This window comes from Calliphora vicina, chromosome 5 (assembly GCF_958450345.1).
Source record: "Calliphora vicina chromosome 5, idCalVici1.1, whole genome shotgun sequence".
NCBI lineage: Eukaryota > Metazoa > Arthropoda > Insecta > Diptera > Calliphoridae > Calliphora > Calliphora vicina.
The window spans coordinates 91494623-91519264 of NC_088784.1; the positions used below are offsets into that span (position 1 = coordinate 91494623).

The 24642-nt window shown below is 30.7% G+C and overlaps 1 protein-coding gene across 3 annotated transcripts in view; it reads left to right on the forward strand.

Moving 5' to 3' along the window:
* The window catches only part of anne (anne boleyn), a 62923-nt gene extending 38505 nt beyond the window's left edge, over positions 1–24418 (forward strand). For 2 of the 3 annotated variants that reach the window (XM_065513589.1, XM_065513590.1), the window contains exons 3-9: positions 12277–12565; positions 12637–12791; positions 14655–15016; positions 15083–15281; positions 15357–15661; positions 16754–16954; positions 17016–24418. In XM_065513589.1, coding sequence (XP_065369661.1) covers positions 12277–12565; positions 12637–12791; positions 14655–15016; positions 15083–15281; positions 15357–15661; positions 16754–16954; positions 17016–19751 — 4247 coding nt within the window. In that variant the 3' untranslated portion in view covers positions 19752–24418. Of the gene's footprint in view, positions 1–4753; positions 5209–12276; positions 12566–12636; positions 12792–14654; positions 15017–15082; positions 15282–15356; positions 15662–16753; positions 16955–17015 lie in introns of those variants that run through there. The other variant, XM_065513591.1, reaches the window with a different exon arrangement.
* The last annotated feature ends 224 nt before the right edge of the window (positions 24419–24642 follow it).

Consider the following 24642-nt stretch of genomic DNA (forward strand, 5'->3'; position numbering starts at 1 on the left):
TGAAAAATATAACTGTTGTATATTTCAGTAATAAAAAGAGCAATTATTATTGAAATGATTTGCAAAATTCATTTTCTAATCCAGTCTACACGTTTATTATTCAAATTTACAAGTTTGTTGTTAAATAATGCAACTCAATTTAAACTTGTTTCTTATAACAAAGAAATATTTTATTTTAATCTTTTTGTTTTTATTTTATTTTTACATCTATAGCAAAGTATCTTAATTAAGTCAGGTATTTATTTTACAAAAAGCTGTATATTCTGATATTTAATAAACAAATATTAAAATTTTACAACACCCTTTTTAAACCCTTCACCATGAGTGTTAAGCTTGTCCTTACGTTTGTAATTTTCAAATTTTTAATTTCCACGACTCCATAAAGTTTGTATATTCTGGATCGTTATAGGTAGAGGCTTCGATATAGCCATGTCCGTCCGTCTGTATGTATGTTGAAATCAACTTTCCGAAGCCCCAAAATATCTTGATACATCAATATATACGCCATAGTCCAACTTAGTTTGCTATTTAAAATCAGGAAAATCGGTCCACAAATGGCTTAGATATACATACATATATTATACATATACCGTTTGTTTTTTTAAAAAATATTTATCTTAAAAGTTTATTTTGATGAACGGTATATAAGATTCGTTACAGCCGATTATGGCACTTTTACTTGTATTATTTGTTACAGTTTTAGCTGATAATTTTGTATATTAAATTATTGTAAAAATAAATTAATATTTGTTGTTTCTAATAACTCAAGTGTCAAACAGTTTGTTGCTCGTGTATGCATTTTTAACATTAAGTCAATTATAACGGTTAGTGTTGTAGTAATCCCCTGATTACTCAGTTAGGGCGTCTGAGTTGGATTTATATAAATTTTTGTTACAATTCAAGGAAAGTATCCCAGTCGTTATGAAGTGTTTTTTTTTAAATATTAATTTTACGATAAGATAAAAAGTAATTTTTTAAGTGTCCTCTAGAGTATTTCTTACTAAGAGTTGCACGTTTTTTTTTAGATATTTATTTGTTAAAATACATAAACTCTAGAATATTGCGATCACATTATTTTTTAAATATTTTAAAGTGCCTGGTTTTTAATTTTATTTTTTTTATATATAAGTAAAGTACACACTGCCAAAGTTTCTAAAAATCAATTTTTACTCACAAAATAAAATTGATAAAATCTAAAGATTAACAAATATAAAACATTAAGCATAAAGAGAATGAAAATATTTGAAAAAAAATTTGGTATTTTTATGTCGTGTTGCTGAAACTGTAATTAATTAAAATGACTAGTGTTAAATAACAAAATTATTTAAAATGTTTTCAATTCGTAGCTTAAAGTATTCCACCTATCAGTGTTTTAAATCAGCTTATTTGGCAGTTTGATAATGATTTAAACTTTGCTCTCCCAATTAAACTACAAATACATATATTTATATATTACATCTACATTTGCTGATTGTTATAAACAATTTAATTCACACAATATTTTAAAATGATACTATGTAAACATTCATTACTATTGTGAGCATGACTTAAAAATGCGAGATTTTTTCACATTTTTACTTTTATTTTGAAACATTTTAGCAATATAAATTTATTCAAAATATTGGCCATGGTTTGCAATGATCTCTCTGGCAATATATAGATTCCGAACCAAAAGAACTGCTCATTTGTTGAAGCAGATCCTAATGATTTTGCAAGGCCTATCTTCATGGAGTAATGCCTCCAAATATGGGTCTTAAATTTGTTTTGGTTGGCTTGGCAACATATGGATTCCGCTCCAAAAGAACTGCTCATCTTTTGAGGCTAAAAACGAATCAAGCCAATTTCCGTTACTCTGTTCTGAAGTGAAGCGTATCACAGAGAGAGCGTTCTGCATAGATCGAAGCGCACAGTAGCCGGATGGGGCACGGTATGGACTATAAGGCGGAAGAGGTCAAACTTCCCAACCTCTTCTTTCAAAACTGTTTTTAACAGGTTTTGCAATATGTGGTCGAGCGTTGTCATGATGAAATATTACGGTTGCATGTCTGACCGCTTATTCTGGACGTTTTCCCGCCAATGCTCACTTCAAACGGTACAGGTTCCCTTTGATTTCAGCAGCTCAAAATAGAGAGTACACTTCTGCTCTCGCCAAATACGTAGCATTACCTTAGCGCCATCAATATTTGGCTGTGGTGTCGATTCGACTGGTTGGCCGGGCTCTTTTACTCTTCGGGTTATCGCAATAGATCCATTTTTCATCGCAAGTAATGTTTCGGTGCAAAAATGATTTTCTTTTATAACGTTGAATTAGCATTGCAGACATACAAAATCGTCTTTCAAGGTCTCTCCGCTTCAATTCGTATGGTACCCAATTTCCCTGATTTTGGATGAATCCAGCTGCTTTTAAAGGTTTTGAAATTGCTGATAGAGTAGCTCGCAATGATTTTGCAAGCTCTTGTTGAGTTTGCCAAAAATCTTTATGGAGTAAATCCTCCAAATCTTTGTCTTCAAACTTTTTAGGCGGGCCTGGGTGATAATCACCCCTTCAGCATCGCACAAACCATCTCTCGCACATTGAAACCGATGAAACACATTCACCATAAACTTTGGTGAGCAATCGGTGTGCTTCAGGGGCACTTTTTTTTTCAAATTAACAAGTAAATCAAAACTTCCCGCATATACCCATGCCAAATTTGTGTATTATGGGGTCCTGTCTCTTTCTCTTCGAACGTTTTACGAATATTCTCCCATAGCTGCCTATTAAATTTATTTGAATTCACACGAAAAGAGAACATTATCTATTACATATTTGTCTCGACCAGTTTATATGTTATTCGGTGAACTGTAGAGGTTTTTTCGTGGTGTAATAGGAACCAAGACCAGCCTGCCTGATTTGACCTGCGGCTAACAGTTCGCTTACTAATTTAAAATTTTACACTATTGCTCTGACGGAGAGTAATTTTTGGGAATTTCTTAAACTCTGTTGCTATTAAATTACGAGGTTTGCTTCCCAAATGTTAAGTTTTTACAGTATCTGTCTAAAATAAATATTGAAATAACGGTGAAACAAAATTTTTTACCAAATTTTCTAAAATAAATTCAAATGTACAGGATTTCTATTAAAATATGGTAAATTTCAGCGTTTGTAAACTGAAGTCTTGTTTTTAAAAACTGAAATGATGGAATATTGTTTTCAGAAAAAGTTTCCATTTTATTGCCACTGAGAAAATATACATAGAGCGGAAACTAGAAAAAACTACAACGAAAAAATTACTCAAAAACGTTACACATACGAGTGTTGTTATTCCATTGGTCTAACACCCACCTTAAAGTATCACTAGAATCACTTTCTGAGTCGATTAAACGATGACCGTCCATCCGCCTGGCTGGTGGCTGGCAGCCAGCCATGTCCATGTAAACCTTGTGTGCAAAGTACAAGTCGCAATTTTGAAGATATTTCGATCAAATTTGGTACATAACATTTTTTCGGCCCAATTGAAACTGGTTGAAATCGGTCCATTATATCAACTAGCCCACATACAAATGTCCTCCCGAAATTGGACTTTATCGGTCATAAATGTTTAATTAATATATGTATCTCCACAAATTTCGCTGCAAATAAGTTTTATATATACAAAAATTTATGTCGCCAAATTTTGTTACGATCGGTCCATAATTAGTCATAGCTCTCATATAGACACGCTTCAAAAAATCACTTTAACGTGCATAAATCGCTTAAAAATGTTGGTATAAACACAAAATTCACCATAAATAACTTTTATATAGACATAAATCACACGACCTAATTTAATGGTGATCGGTCCATAATTGGTCATAGCTCCCATATAAGGCCCACTTCCGAAAATCACTCACTGGCTTGACCGACTTTCACACTTTCTTACTTGTTTTTGTTTTCACATATTTTTTTTTTACTCCACTTTGGTTTTTGAGTTAGGTCTGAGTTAGGTCTTTGACTGGAGTTTCCGATCTATGTGAATTAATCTATGATCTGTACATTTCAATTATTGGAAAGATTTTTTAAAAAAAATTACAGTCTTGCGTAAATTGTGACATTCAAATAAATTATTTTTGTGGAATTAGTACATTGTTTAACTGATCTAATAATCTAATATGGAAACCCTTCCCCAAATAAAATTTTGCACACATTTTAAATTAAAAAATTATGTAAATTTGTATTAAAAAAAAATCAGCAAGCACTAAATAACGTTCATTAATCTCAAAAAGATTCGTGTTTTGTTACAAAAAAATTAATAAAAACTATATATATTTATATATATAAAATCTAGTTTATTTTCAACAACCGATAAGTTTTGATTAGAAATAAAAATAAGCAATAAGCATTTAGTGAATGAATAAGGCTCTCTTTTGAAAAAAAACTCTCTTTATTTCCTTGATAAAGAGTGGAGAGGAGTTATGATTATGTGAAGCTCTTACAAAAAATAATACAATATAATAATTATTATATAAATGATTCACATGGTGTTTATTTACTGTATTTGTACTTCATTCTTAAACAAAATTCTTTTTCTATTTATTAATGAGCAGTGAAGGTTGTGCGAAATAAAATTAACAACAAATTAATTAATAAACAGAACAAATCCACATTTTATTTATAAATGGAAGTGTATAAGAATAATAAAATAAAAATACATAGTTTATGTTTGATTTAATATGACATGCAAGTAATAAATAATTAATTTTTTTTTGTTTTAAATCAATAAGGAGCAAGCAAAAACGACAATAGCAGCAATTAAATGCAATTATGTGCAAATAATGTTAAATAATCTATAACTTATCAATGCAGACAAAACAAAAACAATTGCCATGCACTTGTAAAAATGAAATAATAATAATAATAAAACAAAATGAAAGTAAAGTGTTACAATAATGAATAAATAATGAAATGATAATATTTATTTAATAAACAAAAAGTGATTCCTGTGCGTTGTAAACTTCAAGAAAATAATAAGAAATAAAATAATTAATAATAAAATCCCCTTTGCTACATACATATATTGAGTGGACTAAATAAAAGTCTGTTTAAAACAAAGAATATTAACGATTCTTGAAATTTGAAATCCAAGTGTTTTATTGTTTAATGTCGTTGAGTAAATTTGAAAAGTCAGCCGCACATTATTCTGTTGCTTTCCCCCAAACCAATGAACGATAAACAGACAGAAGTTTCAGGTATGTGTTTTTTTTTCATGAGTATTTTTTTTTTATTAAAAAGTTTTATTAAACTTTAATTTCTACTCATTTGAATTTTTTGTTAAAATCCATTTGTTTTAATTTTAAAACTTCCTCTTCCGCGAAGGGGGTTTTTATAAATGGACTTTTTAAATTCAGTTAATCAATCTTTTTTTTTTTGTCTTTGCTAAATTATCTACAAATGTTTTGAAGTATTAAAGATTAATAAGAAATCACAATTTAGAGATTGTAGATTTGACCACATTTATATTTTATACGTATTTAAAAAAAACAAGATTTTTTTAAATATACAGATAGATTAATATTTGTCTACTTTGTAATGAAATAAGAATAAACATATGGGGGATTTCATGTCAAGTGAACCAACTTTTGAAATCGATGTCTTCCGATCGGGATGAAATTTGCACCAAGGTTAGCTCTATTGGATAGTAACTCAGACACAATTTTTCAACAACGTCGGTCGAGAACTCTCTGAGTTATAGGGGGTAAAATTTTGACAATTTGGTCAAACAGGGGTTTTTTCTTATCCATGTAACTTATTACCTATTGTTCTTAGCAAAATGTGTCCCAAATAGTATAGATAGCTATTTCTTCGATCTTTCGAAAAAAAATATTTAAAAAAAAAAATAAAAAATTTTTAATATTTTTTTTCCGAAATCAAAAACTTTTTTGACTTTTTTTTAAAATACGCTATTTTTTTTTTTTCTTAAAATAAAGTTTAGATATTTTCCTTGAACACCTACTTGGTCGCTTAGTGGGATGCGAGTGGGATATCTATCAAAATAAATATTTTGTAACTCAAAACATAAAATTTTTGACTTTTTTTGCAAAATCAAAAACTTTGTTGACTTTTTTTTTTCAAAATGGACCCTTTTTTAATCTTTTTTTTTAGGTCAAACAAAAGCTTAGATATTATCCTTGAAGACCCTTTTGGTCGCTTAGTGGGATGCGAGTGGGATATCTATCAAAATAAATATTTTTTAACTCAAGACTTACAATTTTTGACTTTTTTTTTGCAAATACGATTTTTTTTCCAAATGGGCCCTTTTTTTAAATTTTTTTTTTAGTCAAAAGAAAGCTTAGGTCCATTCCTTTAAGATATTTTTAGTCCCTTAGTGGGATGCGAGTAGGATATCTATCAAAATAAATATTTTGTAACGCAAGACATACAATTTTTTAATTTTTTTTTGCAAAATCAAAATTTTTTTCCAATATGGGCCCTTTTTTAATTTTTTTTTTTTGCTCAAAAGAAAGCCTAGGTCCATTCCTTTAAGATATTTTTAGTCCCTTAGTGGGATGCGAGTGGGATATCTATCAAAATAAATATTTTGTAACGCAAGACATACAATTTTTTTTTAGTCAAAAGAAAGCTTAGGTCCATTCCTTTAAGATATTTTAGGTCCCTTAGTGGGATACGAGTGGGATATCTATCAAAATAAATATTTTGTAACTCAAGATATACAATTTTTGATTTTTTGGCAAAATCAAAAACTTTTTTGACTTTTTTTTAAAATGGGCCCTTTTTGTAATTTTTTTTTTTGCTATAAAGAAAGCTTAGGCCTATTCCTTTAATATGGTTTTGATCGCTTAGTGGGATGCGAGTGGGATATATATCAAAATAAATGTTTTGTAACTCAAGACATACAATTTTTGTGTTAAAACATTTATTTTGATAGATATCCCACTCGCATCCCACTAAGGGACTAAAAATATCTTAAAGGAATGGACCTAGGCTTTCTTTTGAGCAAAAAAAAAAAAATTAAAAAAGGGCCCATATTGGAAAAAAATTTTGATTTTGCAAAAAAAAATTAAAAAATTGTATGTCTTGCGTTACAAAATATTTATTTTGATAGATATCCTACTCGCATCCCACTAAGGGACTAAAAATATCTTAAAGGAATGGACCTAAGCTTTCTTTTGACTACAAAAAAAATTTTTAAAAAAGGGCCCATTTGGAAAAAAAATCGTATTTGCAAAAAAAAAAGTCAAAAATTGTAAGTCTTGAGTTAAAAAATATTTATTTTGATAGATATCCCACTCGCATCCCACTAAGCGACCAAAAGGGTCTTCAAGGATAATATCTAAGCTTTTGTTTGACCTAAAAAAAAAGATTAAAAAAGGGACCATTTTGAAAAAAAAAAGTCAACAAAGTTTTTGATTTTGCAAAAAAAGTCAAAAATTTTATGTTTTGAGTTACAAAATATTTATTTTGATAGATATCCCACTCGCATCCCACTAAGCGACCAAGTAGGTGTTCAAGGAAAATATCTAAACTTTATTTTAAGAAAAAAAAAAAAATAAAAAAAATAGCGTATTTTAAAAAAAAGTCAAAAAAGTTTTTGATTTCGGAAAAAAAATATTAAAAATTTTTTATTTTTTTTTTTAAATATTTTTTTTCGAAAGATCGAAGAAATAGCTATCTATACTATTTGGAACACATTTTGCTAAGAACAATAGGTAATAAGTTACATGGATAAGAAAAAACCCCTGTTTGACCAAATTGTCAAAATTTTACCCCCTATAACTCAGAGAGTTCTCGACCGATGTTGTTGAAAAATTGTGTCTGAGTTACTATCCAATAGAGCTAACCTTGGTGCAAATTTCATCCCGATCGGAAGACATCGATTTCAAAAGTTGGTTCACTTGACATGAAATCCCCCATATGTATATTGGAGCGACTCACTTCGTATGGCGAGGAAAAAAGTGACCAGCCTCAAAATAAACCTTTGTTTATAATCATCGTGTTCATTATTTCACCTAGAAATCGGTTCATTATTTCACCTAGCCCCCATAAAATTGTCCTCCGAAATTGGACTTTATCGGTCATAAATGTTTAATTTGTTTAGGTATCAACACAAGTTTCGCTCCAAATAAGTTTTATATATACAAAATTTATGTCACCAAATTTTATTATGATCGATTCATAATTAGTCAGTCATTGTTCCCATATAAGACCCGCTTCCGTAAATCACATTAACGTTTATAAATCTCATAAAAATTTTGGTATAACCATAAAATTCAATATAAAAAACTTTCATTTAGACATAAACTACGACCTAATTTCATGGTGATCGTTCATAGCTCCCATAGAAGGCCCACGAAAATCACTCTCGAATATAAATTATTGAATTTTTAAAAGAAAAATGTTATTTAGTGGAGGGTATTATATGGTCGGGCTTGACCGACCATACTTTCTTACTTAGTTATTTATAGGAAAATGCATGGTGATAATAATAAAAAAAACATATGAAAAAATCGTACGTTCGCGACCGGTACTTAAACCAATTAAACAAAAACCAATAGAGATATTTTATTGTGTAAATACCGGATAGAGACCTACATTAATACACTTTTAAAATAAATTAATCGCTTTTAAATATTCCGTTCCATTTCGCAGATTTTTACATTTCACTACAGTCAGCCAAAGTTGACTTCTATTTTGCGTACGTTCGTTACCACATTCATAATCTGGTCACGCCATCACAGTGAACCTGTATCGAACGAGAGCATTGGCCGAAAAATGCTTAGAATATGCCGCCAGACATGAAATATTAAATATGACAGCGTTCGGCCACATGTTGCAATACCTGTTAAACAGTATTTAGAATGAAGTGGTTGGGAAGTTTTGCCTCACCCGCTTCAGAACAGAGATCGGATACTCTGTCTTGATTCGTCCTTTTGGCTCGGAATCCATATGTTATCAGAAAGATCGTAAAATGTCATAGCTAACAATGGCCAATACTTTGAATAAATTTCCGATCAACTGTTCGATGGGGGGTGCAGTTTTTAATGATGGATCCAAGATGGACCTTGGTACAGGAGCCGGGGTTTATATGGTCGACAACGATATTAAACGGTCATGTAGACTCTCTGACGAGTGCAGCGTCTTCCAGGCAGAGTTCTTCGCGATCTGGAAAGCTACCAAGTTGATAAAAGCACACGTCACTGAGGGGTCTGTAGTGACTATTTATGTGGACAGTCAGGCGGCACTTAAGGCTTTGAAATGTCACTTAATAGATCCTAGCTTAACTGAAGACCGCAGGAGATCTCTTGAAGAGTTATTGGTACTCAATCCGATTGTGTTGGGGTACCAGGGCACTGTAACATACAAGGAAATGAGATATCAGATGAACTGGCTCAGATCTTCACCATAATATTAGAGACCGGGGAGTAAGACCTCCTATTTGTTACGACTACCGGCTAATATTTGACAGATTCCGAGACTCCACCAAGCAATCTTGGAATAATAGGACGGACTGTCAAGTGTCAAAAGCCTTTTTGAACAAAATTGTATGCAAAGGCAATCAAAACACTAATTGGGTTGGGTAGATGTGGTTTCTGAATTCTAGTAGGTGTGATAACCGGTCACTGTTCAATTGGTGCTTTTATAGGTAAATGGGATAATAGAACACATGATTTTTGTAGAGTGGAAGAGTTGGAGACAGTAGAGCACAGCTGCAGACTACAGAGTCGTAGATTTAAATGGTTTGGTACTAGATTTTTATATGAACTTGTGAGAGTTGCTCATTGCTAATTGTGTAACATACTAGGTTTTATCAGGGGAATAGGTTGGCTATTTAAAGGATATTCTACGGTGAATTCAAATCTGTAACCATTTTCATCCTCTTAACGCAGATTTTTCTTTTTGTTTTTCCTTTTGCTATCTCTAAGAGACTACCTTTCGTCTTCTTTATTTTCTTAATGTCACCTTTTTTAGGCATGGCATACATTTTCTCTGAATCTGACTATTGAAGGGAACCACAATTGACCCTATGGTCTCCGAGTGGAAGTGCATACTAGGGTGGCACTTAATAAACGAAAGTTGGATTTTGGTCATTCTCACCCCCCCCAGTTTGGTGAACATTAGTAAAAAAATCATCCTGAAAAAATTTTAGGTAAATCGGTTGGGGTTAAGACGTGCCGCAAGCCCTCTGAAATTTTGAGATGCATTTACAAGGGGAAAAATGCATTTTTATCAGTTTTTGTAAAAATTTTGCCATTAAAAAATTACTTTTGGAATTTAATTTAAAAGAATAGAAATGTGAACGCAATTGTCGTTCTAATGAGACATAAAAAACAGAAATTGGTTAAAAAATGTTAAAGTTATTAAAATATCGCCAGGCCAATAACGTGTCTCAGGCAACTAGAACAAGAAAGGTAGGAACAAAATTAACATATTTTGATAAATATTAAAATAAAAGATAATTTTGTTAAACAAATTACAGAATTTTTTGATCATCTCATTGGGATTTATTATGAATATAATAGGGAATAAAAATGTGAAAAAATTATGAAAATATCTCTTATAGTTTTTCCGTACCTGCGATTTAAATTTTGAAATTTTCGAGAAAAACCAATTATTTGGCAATTTTTACTCGAATGAGCTCTATTTCCTTACTCTTATGAATTTTAAGCAAAACTAATTCAGAATATTATAGTCCAGATAATTCTAAATATACTCTGAAACTTTTACTAAAATCGGAAACCTTAATCCTTAAATCGTGAAGGTCAAAGGTAAAATTTTTCAATATTTGGAATTTTTCATGGAGAGATACTACGATATCATTTTGTTTTGGAATATCTGGAAATTTTAAAAATTTGTATACCTAAATTTTGAAAACTCTTTAAACAATTTTCAAAACACTGCTGCTAGCACATGTTGCAGTAATTTTTCCATTATATTTTTCAACAGTCACATTTAATAAACATGTAGCTATACATTACTATGGCTCTAATTGAAATATTAAGGCCAACATAAAATTCTAGTTTTGTAATATAAATACAATTTATTGTAGATTTTAATGGCTGGCTGCAAAAAAATAAAAACAAAATAAATAACTAATGGAAAAACTTTTGATTAGCATTTTGTTAAACAGCAATCAAATAAATCAAAAATTGGGTCTATAACGAAATCGTTTACAGTGAATCCAATTACAAACAATAGATTTTGACTTGATATATTAAATTGGGCATTAAATTGATATGTGATATGACTACCCAAACGAAATCATATTTTAAATATTGACACTAATATTTAACAAGTCATTGCGATATAATAAAAAAAAAATAGCTATTTTTTATAATTTATTTAAAGATACAATTAAATGTTGTTATTAATACATGTTTTATTATAATAAAGTAAATCTTTTTTCACATGTCTGTTAATTAAAGTGTCAACAATTGAAATTTTTATTTTAAAATGTTTTATGAATTTGTATAAGTTTTATCTTTATGGAAATAGTAATTTGTTTTTTTTTTTTGTACAGTATTTTCTGTTTATTAATGTCTGAATGTCTGTTAATTTGTTATTTTTTATGGCATGATAGGTTTAAACAAATTGCTAAAATTATACATAATTATTTGATTTAATAATTTGTAATAAAATGTTTTTAGCACAAAGATTTAACATTTAATAATTATTTATTGCCGGTTAGATACACATTAAAGTTTTTTAAATATTCTCTAAATTTTATTATCATCCATGTCGGCATCATTTTTAATCGCTTTAAAAGGTCTGTATAAATTTTTCCATTCAAAACACTGTTTTATACAAACAATCCTTAAATGACAGCAATACAAATCTGGATACTGAAATGTCAGATTCAATTAAAAAGTCTTAAACTATTGACATTAGATATTTCCTTCTCCCAGCCCTAAACTCTGTTTAGACTTGCAAATGTCAACAGTTTCACCATAAATATTGTAATTAGTCTCACAATGAAAACAATATCTGTATTCTTAATCATTTGCCCTATATTTAGACATGGAAATATGCATATAGACTCAAAATATAATTAGAATTGTTTCCACTAACTTAATTACACAAAAAATTCTACGTATTTAAACAATTAGTAATAAACTTAATCTCAAAGGTGATTGTAATATACTAAAAAATATTTGTATTCTTCTACAATACCAGTTTACTTTTGAAATAATTGATTTATTGCCATAAAGATTACAAAGTTTTAAATAAAAAAAATAATAAACTTTATTACCACAAATATGAACAAATATTTATTTTCTTGTCTCTGTTTTTTATTTTTGTAGATAAAAAACCATGTTTTGGTTTATTAAATCCCAACGAAGATGATGAAATGAAAATTACCGGCTATCGCCGGTCAAATTTGCGCACATTTTTATGTTGGCTTTGCATATGTTTGACTGGCGGCCTATTGCGATTAATATTGCATTGGTGGGGTCATTGGTATTTAATGGCCACCCATGAAATCTGCACTTTGGAGGAAGCTGAAAAAGTTTTAGTCCAAGAAGACTATAAGGGAAACCATAAAATCTATTATGTTAAACAAGTACAAACATTAGATTTTAATACCTTAAGGTAAGTTTTTATTTTTTCTATCACATTTCTAAAATCGTATCCCTCATTTAAATTTTCATTATTTTTTTTAGACATGACCAATTGAAGCGGGCCAAACAATTAAAGAAAAAATCTTCGACAAATAATGAAATTTTAGCAAATGGTTGTAATAGTGTAGATGCTGTAGCTAATATTGATGAAAAGAATTTCCATCTGTCGATGCATTTTGAAACAGGACAATTTAAATGTAAGTTTATTTAAACGTTTTTTTTTATTTTAGAACACAACACATATTTGTTGTCTCAAACATTTTTTTGGAGTTTTCAATCTCATTAAAATTGTGATTCTGACTTAAAATTTGCTCACAATCTGATCCACAATTCTACTAAAATCTTGCTAGTGTCTGATGGACTTTTTCCCTCAAAGTTGCTAAGAGTCTTATTCACTTTTTTTCTAAAACTTGAAATGATCTGATAAACTGTATTACTAAAACTTTTTTATTAAAAAGTTGTTCAGTCTGATCAACTTTTCTTTTACTAAAAAGTTCCTCATAGTATGATCTACGTTTTTACTAAAAAGTTGCTCACAGGCTGATTAACTTTTTTACTAAGAAGTTGCTCAGAGTATGATCCACATTTTGACTAAAAAGTTACTGAAAAGTTGCTCAGAGTCTGATCAACTTTTTTACTGAAAAGTTGCTCAGAGTCTGATCAACTTTTTTACTGAAAAGTTGCTCAGAGTCTGATCAACTTTTTTACTGAAAAGATGCTCAGAGTCTGATCAATTTTTTTACTGAAAAGTTGCTCAGAGTCTAATCAATTTTTTTACTGAAAAGTTGCTCAGAGTCTGATCAACTTTTTTACTGAAAAGTTGCTCAGAATCTGATCAACTTTTTTTTACTGAAAAGTTGCTCAGAATCTGATCAACTTTTTTTTACTGAAAAGTTGCTCAGAATCTGATCAACTTTTTTTTACTGAAAAGTTGCTCAGAATCTGATCAACTTTTTTTTACTGAAAAGTTGCTCAGAATCTGATCAACTTTTTTTTACTGAAAAGTTGCTCAGAATCTGATCAACTTTTTTTTACTGAAAAGTTGCTCAGAATCTGATCAACTTTTTTTTACTGAAAAGTTGCTCAGAATCTGATCAACTTTTTTACTGAAAAGTTGCTCAGAGTCTGATCAACTTTTTTACTGAAAAGTTGCTCAGAGTCTGATCAACTTTTTTACTGAAAAGTTGCTCAGAGTCTGATCAACTTTTTTACTGAAAAGTTGCTCAGAGTCTGATCAACTTTTTTACTGAAAAGTTGCTCAGAGTCTGATCAACTTTTTTACTGAAAAGTTGCTCAGAGTCTGATCAACTTTTTTACTGAAAAGTTGCTCAGAGTCTGATCAACTTTTTTACTGAAATGTTGCTCAGAGTCTGATCAACTTTTTTACTGAAAAGTTGCTCAGAGTCTGATCAACTTTTTTACTGAAAAGTTGCTCAGAGTCTGATCAACTTTTTTACTGAAAAGTTGCTCAGAGTCTGATCAACTTTTTTACTGAAAAGTTGCTCAGAGTCTGATCAACTTTTTTACTGAAAAGTTGCTCAGAGTCTGATCAACTTTTTTACTGAAAAGTTGCTCAGAGTCTGATCAACTTTTTTACTGAAAAGTTGCTCAGAGTCTGATCAACTTTTTTACTGATAAGTTGCTCAGAGTCTGATCAACTTTTTTACTGATAAGTTGCTCAGAGTCTGATCAACTTTTTTACTGAAAAGTTGTTCAGAGTTTCTTCACAAAATTTCTCGGGCCGCCTTATCTCTATATCGACCACGATTTCAATGAAATTATTTTTTTTAAAGCTTGTGATTAATTTGACAACAATTAAACGATTTTATGAAGGCAGTATACATTCTACCGTTCTAATTAAATCGATGTTTTATCAATACGTTTAGTGACAACATATACAATATGTTAAATTATATTTAACGTATATAAAAGTATTAAATTAATTCCTAGATTGTCGACGATAATAAGATGAGTGCTTCGCAATAAAAAAAAGTTTTTGTTGCTGACGACATAAATACTTATCTCAACTTTTTGTTTAATTTTTTTTAATCTCTTTACAGATTGTTCCAGTGCCCGTATATTCAATTGCAAACAATTACGCTATGCCTGGAATCCACAGACGCAAACTTTTGATAAATTACAGGGATTGGATGTGGACGTGTTGAATACATATTTCCATCAACAAAAAGGTTTAAATGGACAAGAGCAGATTGCACGACGACTGGTGTATGGGCCGAATGAAATAACAGTTCCTTATAAAGATGTTAAGACACTATTGTTCTTAGAAGTACTTAATCCATTTTATGTTTTCCAAATATTTTCGGTGGCATTATGGTTTGCCTACGACTACTATTACTATGCCTGTGTTATTGTACTAATGTCCGTATTTGGCATAACCATGTCAATTGTTCAAACTAAAAAGGTAAGTTGAAAGAATTTTACTAAATCAATTTAATTTTACTTATTTTAAATCTCTTAATGTATTTAGAATCAAGATGCTTTACGTGAAACCGTACATAATACTGGCACAGCATTGATTGTTAGTGAAAAGGGAGATGTGCAAGAATTACCCACCCAATGCCTGGTACCGGGCGATATAATCGAAATACCTTCTAGTGGTTGTACTATGCAATGTGATGCTGTCTTATTGGCGGGCAATTGTATTCTAGATGAATCAATGTTGACGGGTAATTAACTTAAATTTTGCTTATGTCTAGTAGTAAATTTGTTGACTAATCTTTTGTGTCTCTTCTTGTGTGTAGGTGAAAGTGTACCAGTTACTAAAACTCCGCTGCCTATGAAACGTGATGTGATATTCGATAAGAAGGAACATGCCCGTCACACTCTATTCTGTGGCACTAAAGTTATACAGACTCGTTTGATTGGTTCCGAAAAGGTTTTAGCAATTGTCATTAACACAGGAAATATAACTGCCAAAGGTGGTTTAATACGTTCAATATTGTATCCACCACCAGTTGATTATAAATTTGAGCAAGATTCCTATAAATTTATTGAATTTTTGGGTCTTATTGCCTTAATTGGTTTCATCTATACGTTAGTGAGTAAGGTAAGTAATCGTTTAGAATATTTTGTTAATCCTTACATGTGCTCAAAGTCTGATCAACTTTTTTACTGAAAAGTTGCTCAGAGTCTGATCAACTTTTTTACTGACAAGTTGCTCAGAGTCTAATCAACTTTTTTAATGACATCGTACAGGCAATCTCCTGAAGCTAGAAGCTTGACATATTAACTTTATAATTCTATCTCCGCAAAGGAGGAATGTTTGGAAATGCGAATGTTTAGGGGGTATATTTGCTAGATAGAAAGAATGATAAATGCATCTATAAATTTCTACATTTTTCATTTGCGATCCCACGACGCCCGATATAGCCATGTCTGTCCGTCTGTATGTTCAAATCAACTTTCCCCAAATATCTTACATACATCAATATATCGGGAATTCTCCCGACTCGGTTGTTATTTAAAATCAAGACAATCGGCAGAAAAATGGCTGAGATATAAGGAAAAAACCGGACAACCTCGATTTTTGACCTATTTTTATCTACTTATCTGAATTACTTAGTCATTAATATGGACAAAATGGATATCCAATAATAGATATTTCAAAGTATATAAGGCCAAAGTAAGTCGGACCTACAATGGGTCAATATCGGGAAAAATATTTTTTACCCGAATTTTTTTTTATCAAAAAAATTTTGTTAAAAAATTTTTTTTTAAAATTTTTTTTTTACCTTCAATTTTTATTTTAAAGTATAATTTGGTGAATTTTTAGTTGACGAATCTAAATTTTTTCGACGCTATCCTTTTCTATAAACCTATATATTTGCCTAAAAAGTTTTTCTGGATCTAAGTCCAGGAACTTTGAATGTGTTGCTTATTTTCAGCATAAATTTATTTTTCTGCAATTCAAATAGTTAATTGTTATTTAATGGGTCGTCGGTAAAACTGGCCAAAAGATTTTTGTGAATGATATTTGTTCATGGATGGTCCCTGACCCTAAAATCACTATTTTCTATACTAAATTTTCAAATCAGTTTACCTTGGTCTAAATCGTTGGTAGATCGCTTTATTTTGTTTTCTTTGCTAGTAATAGTTATAAAATAAATAATAATTGTAACATTTATTCTTCTTATTCCAGATTTTGCGTAATGTAGATCCTGTTAAGATTGCTGTTGAGTCTTTGGATTTAATAACAATTGTAGTGCCTCCTGCATTGCCAGCTGCCATGACTGTGGGCCGTTTTTATGCCCAAAAACGTTTAGAACGTAACAGCATCTATTGTATCTCGCCACGTTCCATTAATGTGGCTGGCAGTATTGATTGTTGCTGTTTCGATAAGGTTTGTGAAGCTTTAGGTTAAAGAAAATGCAATTTTATTCATATATTTTTAATCTTTGCAGACCGGCACCTTAACCGAAGATGGTTTAGATATGTGGGGTGTGTTACCCAAATCGGCCACCAATCAATTCCAAATACCCATCAAACAAATTGATCGTTTACCTTGTGATAATTTCCTTTTTGGTATGGTAACATGTCATTCAATTACCATCATGAATGGTAAAATGATGGGTGATCCTTTGGACTTGAAGATGTTCGAATCCACTGGCTGGATTTTGGAAGATCCTCAGAATCAACCCCAGGGTCTGTTGCAATCGACTGTGGTAAGACAGCCTAAGAATCGCAAAATCGAAAATAATGTTGAGGAAGAAAGTGACTGTGAGAATAAGTTAACACAAATCCGTGAGAGACAATCATCAGTCGATGATTTACTATCCGATGTGGGTTTACTCAATGGTGAGTCTAACAATGACCATGGTGTAGTACGAGAATTTCCATTTACCTCTAACCTGCAAAGAATGTCAGTTGTAACGAAACGTTTGAGTGAGAAAAACTTCAATGTCTATTGCAAGGGCTCGCCCGAGATGTTGCAGCAATTGTGTTTGCCAAAAAGTTTGCCCGACAACTTTTCCCAGCAATTGGCCACTTATGCCAAGCAGGGATATCGTGTCATAGCCATGGCCTATAAGAAGCTTAGTCCGAAATTAAACTTTACGAAAGTACAGCGTTTGGCTCGTGAAAATGTTGAATGTGATTTGGAATTTTTGGGATTTGTGGTGTTGGAGAATCGTTTGAAACCCGATACTACTGAGGTAATAGGAGCCTTGACAAAAGCCGAAATTAGAACGATAATGGTAACGGGAGATAATATATTGACGGCCTTAAGTGTGGCTAGAGATTGTGGCATAGTCAGCTCAACACAGCCCGTGGTAACAGTTAATGTGCGTCAGAAGCCCGAAGCTAATGTTGAGGGTCATGAACATACACATGCTCATGGTCATGGACACGGCCATGGTCACGGTCATGGTCACGGACATGGTCACGATCACGATCATCATGATTATGAATTGTATTATACCTTAGATTTGGGCAGTGCTTCGTGTGCCTCTAACTCAATAACAAATGGTAAAACTAATGGCACTTTAACCAATTCCAATACCAATGATACGCTCTCATATGCCGGTGACAATAACTACCACAGACTAAATGGCGATGTGGCCTCCCTATCCAGTGCTGCTTCGCTAACAATGCCCAACAGTAAAAGTTGTGGCAGTGTGGAGACTATGGATACTTGGACCCACAATGATATAGAATTGGGCATTTCTACACCCTTGGATGGGGATGCGCCGCCAATAATGTCAGCAAATAACGCCCAATCGTTGCAGGACAAGAAATGGCGCAACAACTATCGTTTTGCCATGGTAGGAAAAACCTGGCAAATCGTTAAAGATCATTTTCCCGACTTGCTGCAAAACTTTTTGACGCGTGGTGTTATTTATGCTCGCATGTCTCCCGAACAAAAACAAGCCTTAATTGTGGAATTACAAAATCTTGACTACTGTGTTGCCATGTGCGGTGATGGTGCTAACGATTGTGGTGCCCTAAAAGTGGCGCACACCGGTATATCTTTAAGTGAAACTGAATCATCGATTGCCTCGCCGTTTACCTCACGTAATCCCACCATAGCTGCGGTTCCCAATGTCATTAAGGAAGGCCGTGCTGCCCTCGTCACCTCATTTGGTATATTCAAATATATGGCTGCCTATTCCATGGTGCAATTTATATCGGTCATGATATTGTATTCCATCGATTCGAATTTGACTGATAAACAGTATTTGTACATAGATCTGGGTTTAATATCCATTTTTGCATTTTTCTTTGGCAAAACCGAATCGTTCCATGGGCCACTAGTGAAACAGGTGCCTTTGTCTTCATTAATATCACTAACACCGTTGGCCTCGATTGTCTTGCATTTGATGGTGGTTATAGTATTCCAAGTGTCGGCCTGGTATCATCTGCACCAGCAGGAATGGTTCGAGCCCTTCGTGCACAGCAGCGAAGATCATTTGGGCTGTTGGGAAAACTACACCATGTTTGCCATATCCAGTTTTCAATACATCATTTTGGCGTTTGTATTCTCCAAAGGTGCTCCCTATCGCCGGCCCATTTGGTCGAATTTACCCTTCTGTTTGACGCTGATCGCCAACCTGTGTATTGTTATCTACCTCATTTTAATACCACCCGTTTGGTTGGCTGACTTTTTCCAACTCATCTTACCGCCAGACATGAATTTCCGCTATTGGATGTTAATCTATGGTGTGTGCAATTTTATAGCTCACATTATCATTGAAACTTTGGTTGTGGAATATTTACTGTTTAAGAAATTCCAAGCACGTCGTGATCGTGATTTACGTACATCCAAACGTAAATACATGCAAATTGAATACGATTTGAAATTCTATCAAAATTGGCCCCAAATCACCGAAGAACCTTTGCACACTATGCAAATTGATCATAGCAAGGCTAAACCTGCATATTATGAAATTAGTGCTGAACAAAATTTCGATACACCCGCTTCCGAGAATAATCCCTTGAATAATTTCTTTGATTTTGAACCAAACACACCAACATCACCGGATCAACACTTTCAAATGTCACATGAACCCGCACACGTAATACCAACACCGCCAGCTACTTCAACGCCCACAATAGCAGCAACAGGAACAATACAGCCACTATCCTTTGCAAATAATAATATTAATAACAATAATAATAATAATAATGTTGTAGAATGTTGAGAGATTTAAGATAATAATAGGAATTTTTCTTAAGGAATACAGGATAAAGACTAGACAATTTTAAGGTAATTCACGTCATTGTTTTTGAAGCTTGGAAAAATGCAAACATTCGTGCAATCTCAGCAACAACATACTTAATACGTAATCCTTATGGTTGTTGGGATTGTGCGAAAATTTGCATTTTACCAATTTAAAAAAACGATGTCGAGAATTATTTTTTTATTTTCTATTGTCTTTTGTTTAGAAGAAGGGAATTAATATATCAAGTAGGAATAGTTGGCTTTATCTAAATATTTTATTTATTTTTTATTACATATTTGTTCTATTAGAAGTTTTAAGCTAAAAGTTTGGCCAGTTAAACAACTTGAGTTTTGTTATTATAGCTTTGGCAGCTTATAATTGTACCTTTAATTAGGTATTGGAAATCGTTAAATTTAATTTGAGACTTATATTGAATGTGTTCTTATTGCCGGTCATAAATTAACCTTTATTTAAACTTAAATAATATAAACAATTTGTATTTCCACTTCATACAAATTACCGGTCAATATTTCAAGCCTTTTTTTCAAGATGTCTGATTATTTCTTAACTTAAAGTTAAGACATTTTTATATGAAAATTGTCAATATAATATTTAGGTTTAAACATGTTAACTAGACATTGTGAAAATGGGTGTAAAAGATGTATAAAAATTAAAAATACCTCTGGCTTAGTTTCTGAAGATCAATTTGTATTATAGCGGAAAATGCAATCAACCATGGATTTATTCAAACTAGTACACATTCATAAGAGTACAATGCCAATTAATTTTATTAAATACATATTACTTTCAGTAAAGCACAGTGGCTACAAATGTAAAATAGTAAATGCAAAAGTGGTGTAACCCCAAACTATTTATTTAGTGGTATATTCAACCAACACCACTTTTGCTACATTACTTTGTTATATTATGCTCTGTGCAAAAACGAAACAGCAACCCAAAAAAAATTAGTTACACCACTTTTACGCTGATGGCCTCAATAAAATAACAAGAACAATTTGAATACCATAACGTAGCTTACCCCACTTTTGTTTTGATATTGGTAATGTAAGGACTGTATGTAACACCAAAACAGCAACCAAAAAAAATGTGTTACACCACTTTTACGCTGATGGCCTCAAATAAAAAAAAGAACTTTTATAGAGAGAATTTAAATTAGAATAAATTCTTAATTCAATTGAACCATACAGCATGAATTAGTTCGTTGCATTGAATTCATTCCTTTCTGAATTAATTCTTTGTTGAATTAATTCCTAATTGAAGGAATTCAAATATATTGCAAATAGGTTAATAAAATAAGTTGATTCAAATGACGATTTAAATTTTCTAATTTTTTTTTCGAACACTAAACTTTAGTTATGCTGCAGTGAACAAACATTTTGAGAAATGTTCTCCTCAAAAATAAGCTAGACTTTCATTTTAGTTGGGAACATCATCGACTCCTTATTTTTCCTCCATATATAATGAGGTCACCCTACTGCCTTTATCACAATGGGATCAGTTTTTAATGGAGTTAGCTGCTTGACGAGTGGCTACCCATCTAACCTATTGCCTTTAAATGTCAATTTAACATTTTATCAGATGGCTTTTAAGCTATTATTCGAGTGAATTTTATTAATTTGGGGATTATTATAAAAATGTACTTCCAAGGTTTCAATAATCACCCCTATCGTGAAAACATGTGAAATGTATGTTCCCATGAAATATTCATTTCCCTCGAAGGGAAAAACTTTTCATTCACAATAGTTGATTTTGTTCGTAACAGCTGTTTATTGTTTACAAAATTCCATCTAAAATTTCACAACATGGGGAATTTTTTCACGTGAACAAAGTTTATGAACGAAAAATGGGAAATGGGAACATACTTCATGTGAAATTTTGATTCGCGATAGGGGTGAATAAAAAATTTTTGTTTAAATGAAATTGTATTTATTAAAATATCACTGATTCTCAAAAATTTTAACTAAGACGGACAGAAAATTTGTATGAAAATCCCTCAGTTTTGAAATAATTTTTGCGTGTTTTTCATACAAATTGTTTTCCGTTCGTGTTCTGAATTTGGGGGTAATATGGAAATAAAAATCACTCATACCACCCGTTAAACATATTGATAATATATTGAATATCTTTCCGAAGCCCCCCAATAACTTACAAACATTATTGATTCATAAATATACCGGGTATAGGCCTGGTTTGATAGCTATTTAAAATCGAGAAAATCGGTCCACAAATGGCTGAGGTATAATCAAAAAACGAAGATTACCTCGATTTTTAGCCTATTTTGAAAAAAAAAAATTTTTTTTAAAAAAAATTTGTTCAAAAAATTTTTTTTTTCATTAATTTCGATTTTTACCTATTTTTTAAAGAAAAAAACGTTTCACCAAAAAAATAGTTTTTTATTATTTATCAAATTTTTTTTCACCAAAAAATGTTCATTTAAAAAAAGTAATTTTCAATATTTAATGTCGAATTAGCACTCTTACTTACTTGATTAACTTTTGACCAAATGATCACATTCATGAATTTATGATTAAATGCAAATATTTCGAAAGTGAAATTAAAATAAAATGTACAAGATTTCTTTGTTCCGCCTAAACTCAAACAAGAAAATAACAATAAATTTTACTCGATCACGAAAGCGATAATTGATCACGAAAGCTCTTGGTATGAAAAATATCAGTTTAAATAGTAAATTGCGTTTTTCGCTAGAAATTATTATCAACTTTAAACATAGATAGATTGTTTCACAATATCGAATGTAACATTTCGTTCTAAGTGAAAGAAAACTGGTTTTGGTTTTCCCAAACATTATTTTTATGTGAACGACTCAGTTTTCTTTCGTTTAGAATGCAAACGAAATTTAACATTCGGTATAGTGAAACAAGCTAAAGGTAGGGTCACACATGGTCACACATTTTATTTGATGCTGTTTGATCTTACAAAACACTTGTAAGAGTAAACACGTCAAACAAATTTGTGCTAATAAAAGTGGTTACGCTTTTTTGAGTAAATATTTGCCATGTGTGACCCTGCCTTAAGGATGTTTGCTGAAATTGTTTCTCATTAAAAAAATCGAATACAAATGCTGCTGTATTATAGGAAATATTAAAAATTACTATGTTTTAGATAGATATTTAGCTCTATTCCACATTTGAAAATCATTCTAGATATAAAACATTCCCTTCTCCGTCAATTACACAAACTTACACTCTCTCTTTACACTGCTCTTAGGAAAACAATTGCAAAACAAACCCAACTGCATTGCATGTTAGTTAAATTTTGTTAGTTTTAATTTATTATTTGTTTAATTTTGTAAATTACAATTTAATGTATGTATATAATATACACTTAGTTTGAATGAAATATTTTGTACTTATGAAAATAAAAACAAGAAATACTTAAAAAAATCTACAATACTATGGATGGTATACAAATTTAAATAGGAATCTTTAATTTTTTTTTTTTTGTAATTCCATACAAAATTCCATCCAGCAAAAAAAAATATATATGAAAATCATAAGAAAATATCTTCCCGGAACATAATAATTTACTTTACAAACCTGGTCCTACTACTACTACTTACTTACTTATTTACTTACTTACAAACTCCTAGAGTTTTAATTAATTAATAATTTTATCATTAAGTTCCACATGTTTTAGCTATTCTTTTGTTAAATTAATTTTAAAAAAATTTAAAAAAGAAAATAAAAACAAACACAAAAATTGTATCCATAAAAATTAAGTCAAACTTTTTTATATAGGAAAATTGTTATTACTTGCTTAGGATAAAACATATATACAAGAATTAAGTAAAGTAACTTTATTTAATAGATTTAATTTTTGTTAAAACATTTAAACAAACACACAACACACATCCATCCCTCTTTCCTTTTTTATGCCAAAAAAACAAACTGAATATAATTTTAATATCCTATCCTATCCTCTCCCATATAAAACTCATTGTCTTTCCAAAAACCTTTCCCTTAAATATACTACTAATATTTAAATTTAAACATACATTTCCTCTATATATATATTTTGTTTTTCAAAAGGAAATTGTAATCTTACAATTAAACTAAAATTAAAAAAAAATAAACCTATATTTTATTTTAAAAATTATTTAATTATTGTATTGTATATGTATTGTACGGTAAACATTAATTAATTATGATATACATAAATTATAATAAAAAAAATATATATAAAATTATAAACTCTATATTATTGTTGTAAAATATGAATTTCTTAATTATACAAAATTAAATTAAAAAAAAATAACTAAATATTAATAAATACAAATTACCAACAAACAAATTAGCCCTTAGTTTTCTATGTTTGTATTACATATTACATATTATGTTTATTTTAATTAATTATTATTACACTTAATGTAATGTTCATTTTTTTTAAATTAAATTTAAATAGTTTTCTTATTATTTCGTATTAACCGTATACATTTATATACATACATACTTAATATATATATATTTCTTAGAATTTTTTTTTCTTAATTTATATAAAAAATAAATGATACATAACAATTAAAAACAAATACGATATTTTAAAGAAAACTTTCTGTTTTAAGAAGAAATAAAAAAAAAATAAATAAAAAAACCAAAAAATACAAATTATTTGCATATAATTCACAAAATCCATTACATTTAGTAGAAGTGAAACTAAATCACGTTAAATTTTTCTTATAACTGTATTCACATTTCGAATAAAATGTAAGGGAATTTTGTGACATGTCTGTATGTTTTATTTTCTAAAAGTAGATAGATAGATAAATAGATTTGAAGGGGTGTGTACTATAAGAAGTATACTTCTCGGAGACCCATATGATCCATCGTGA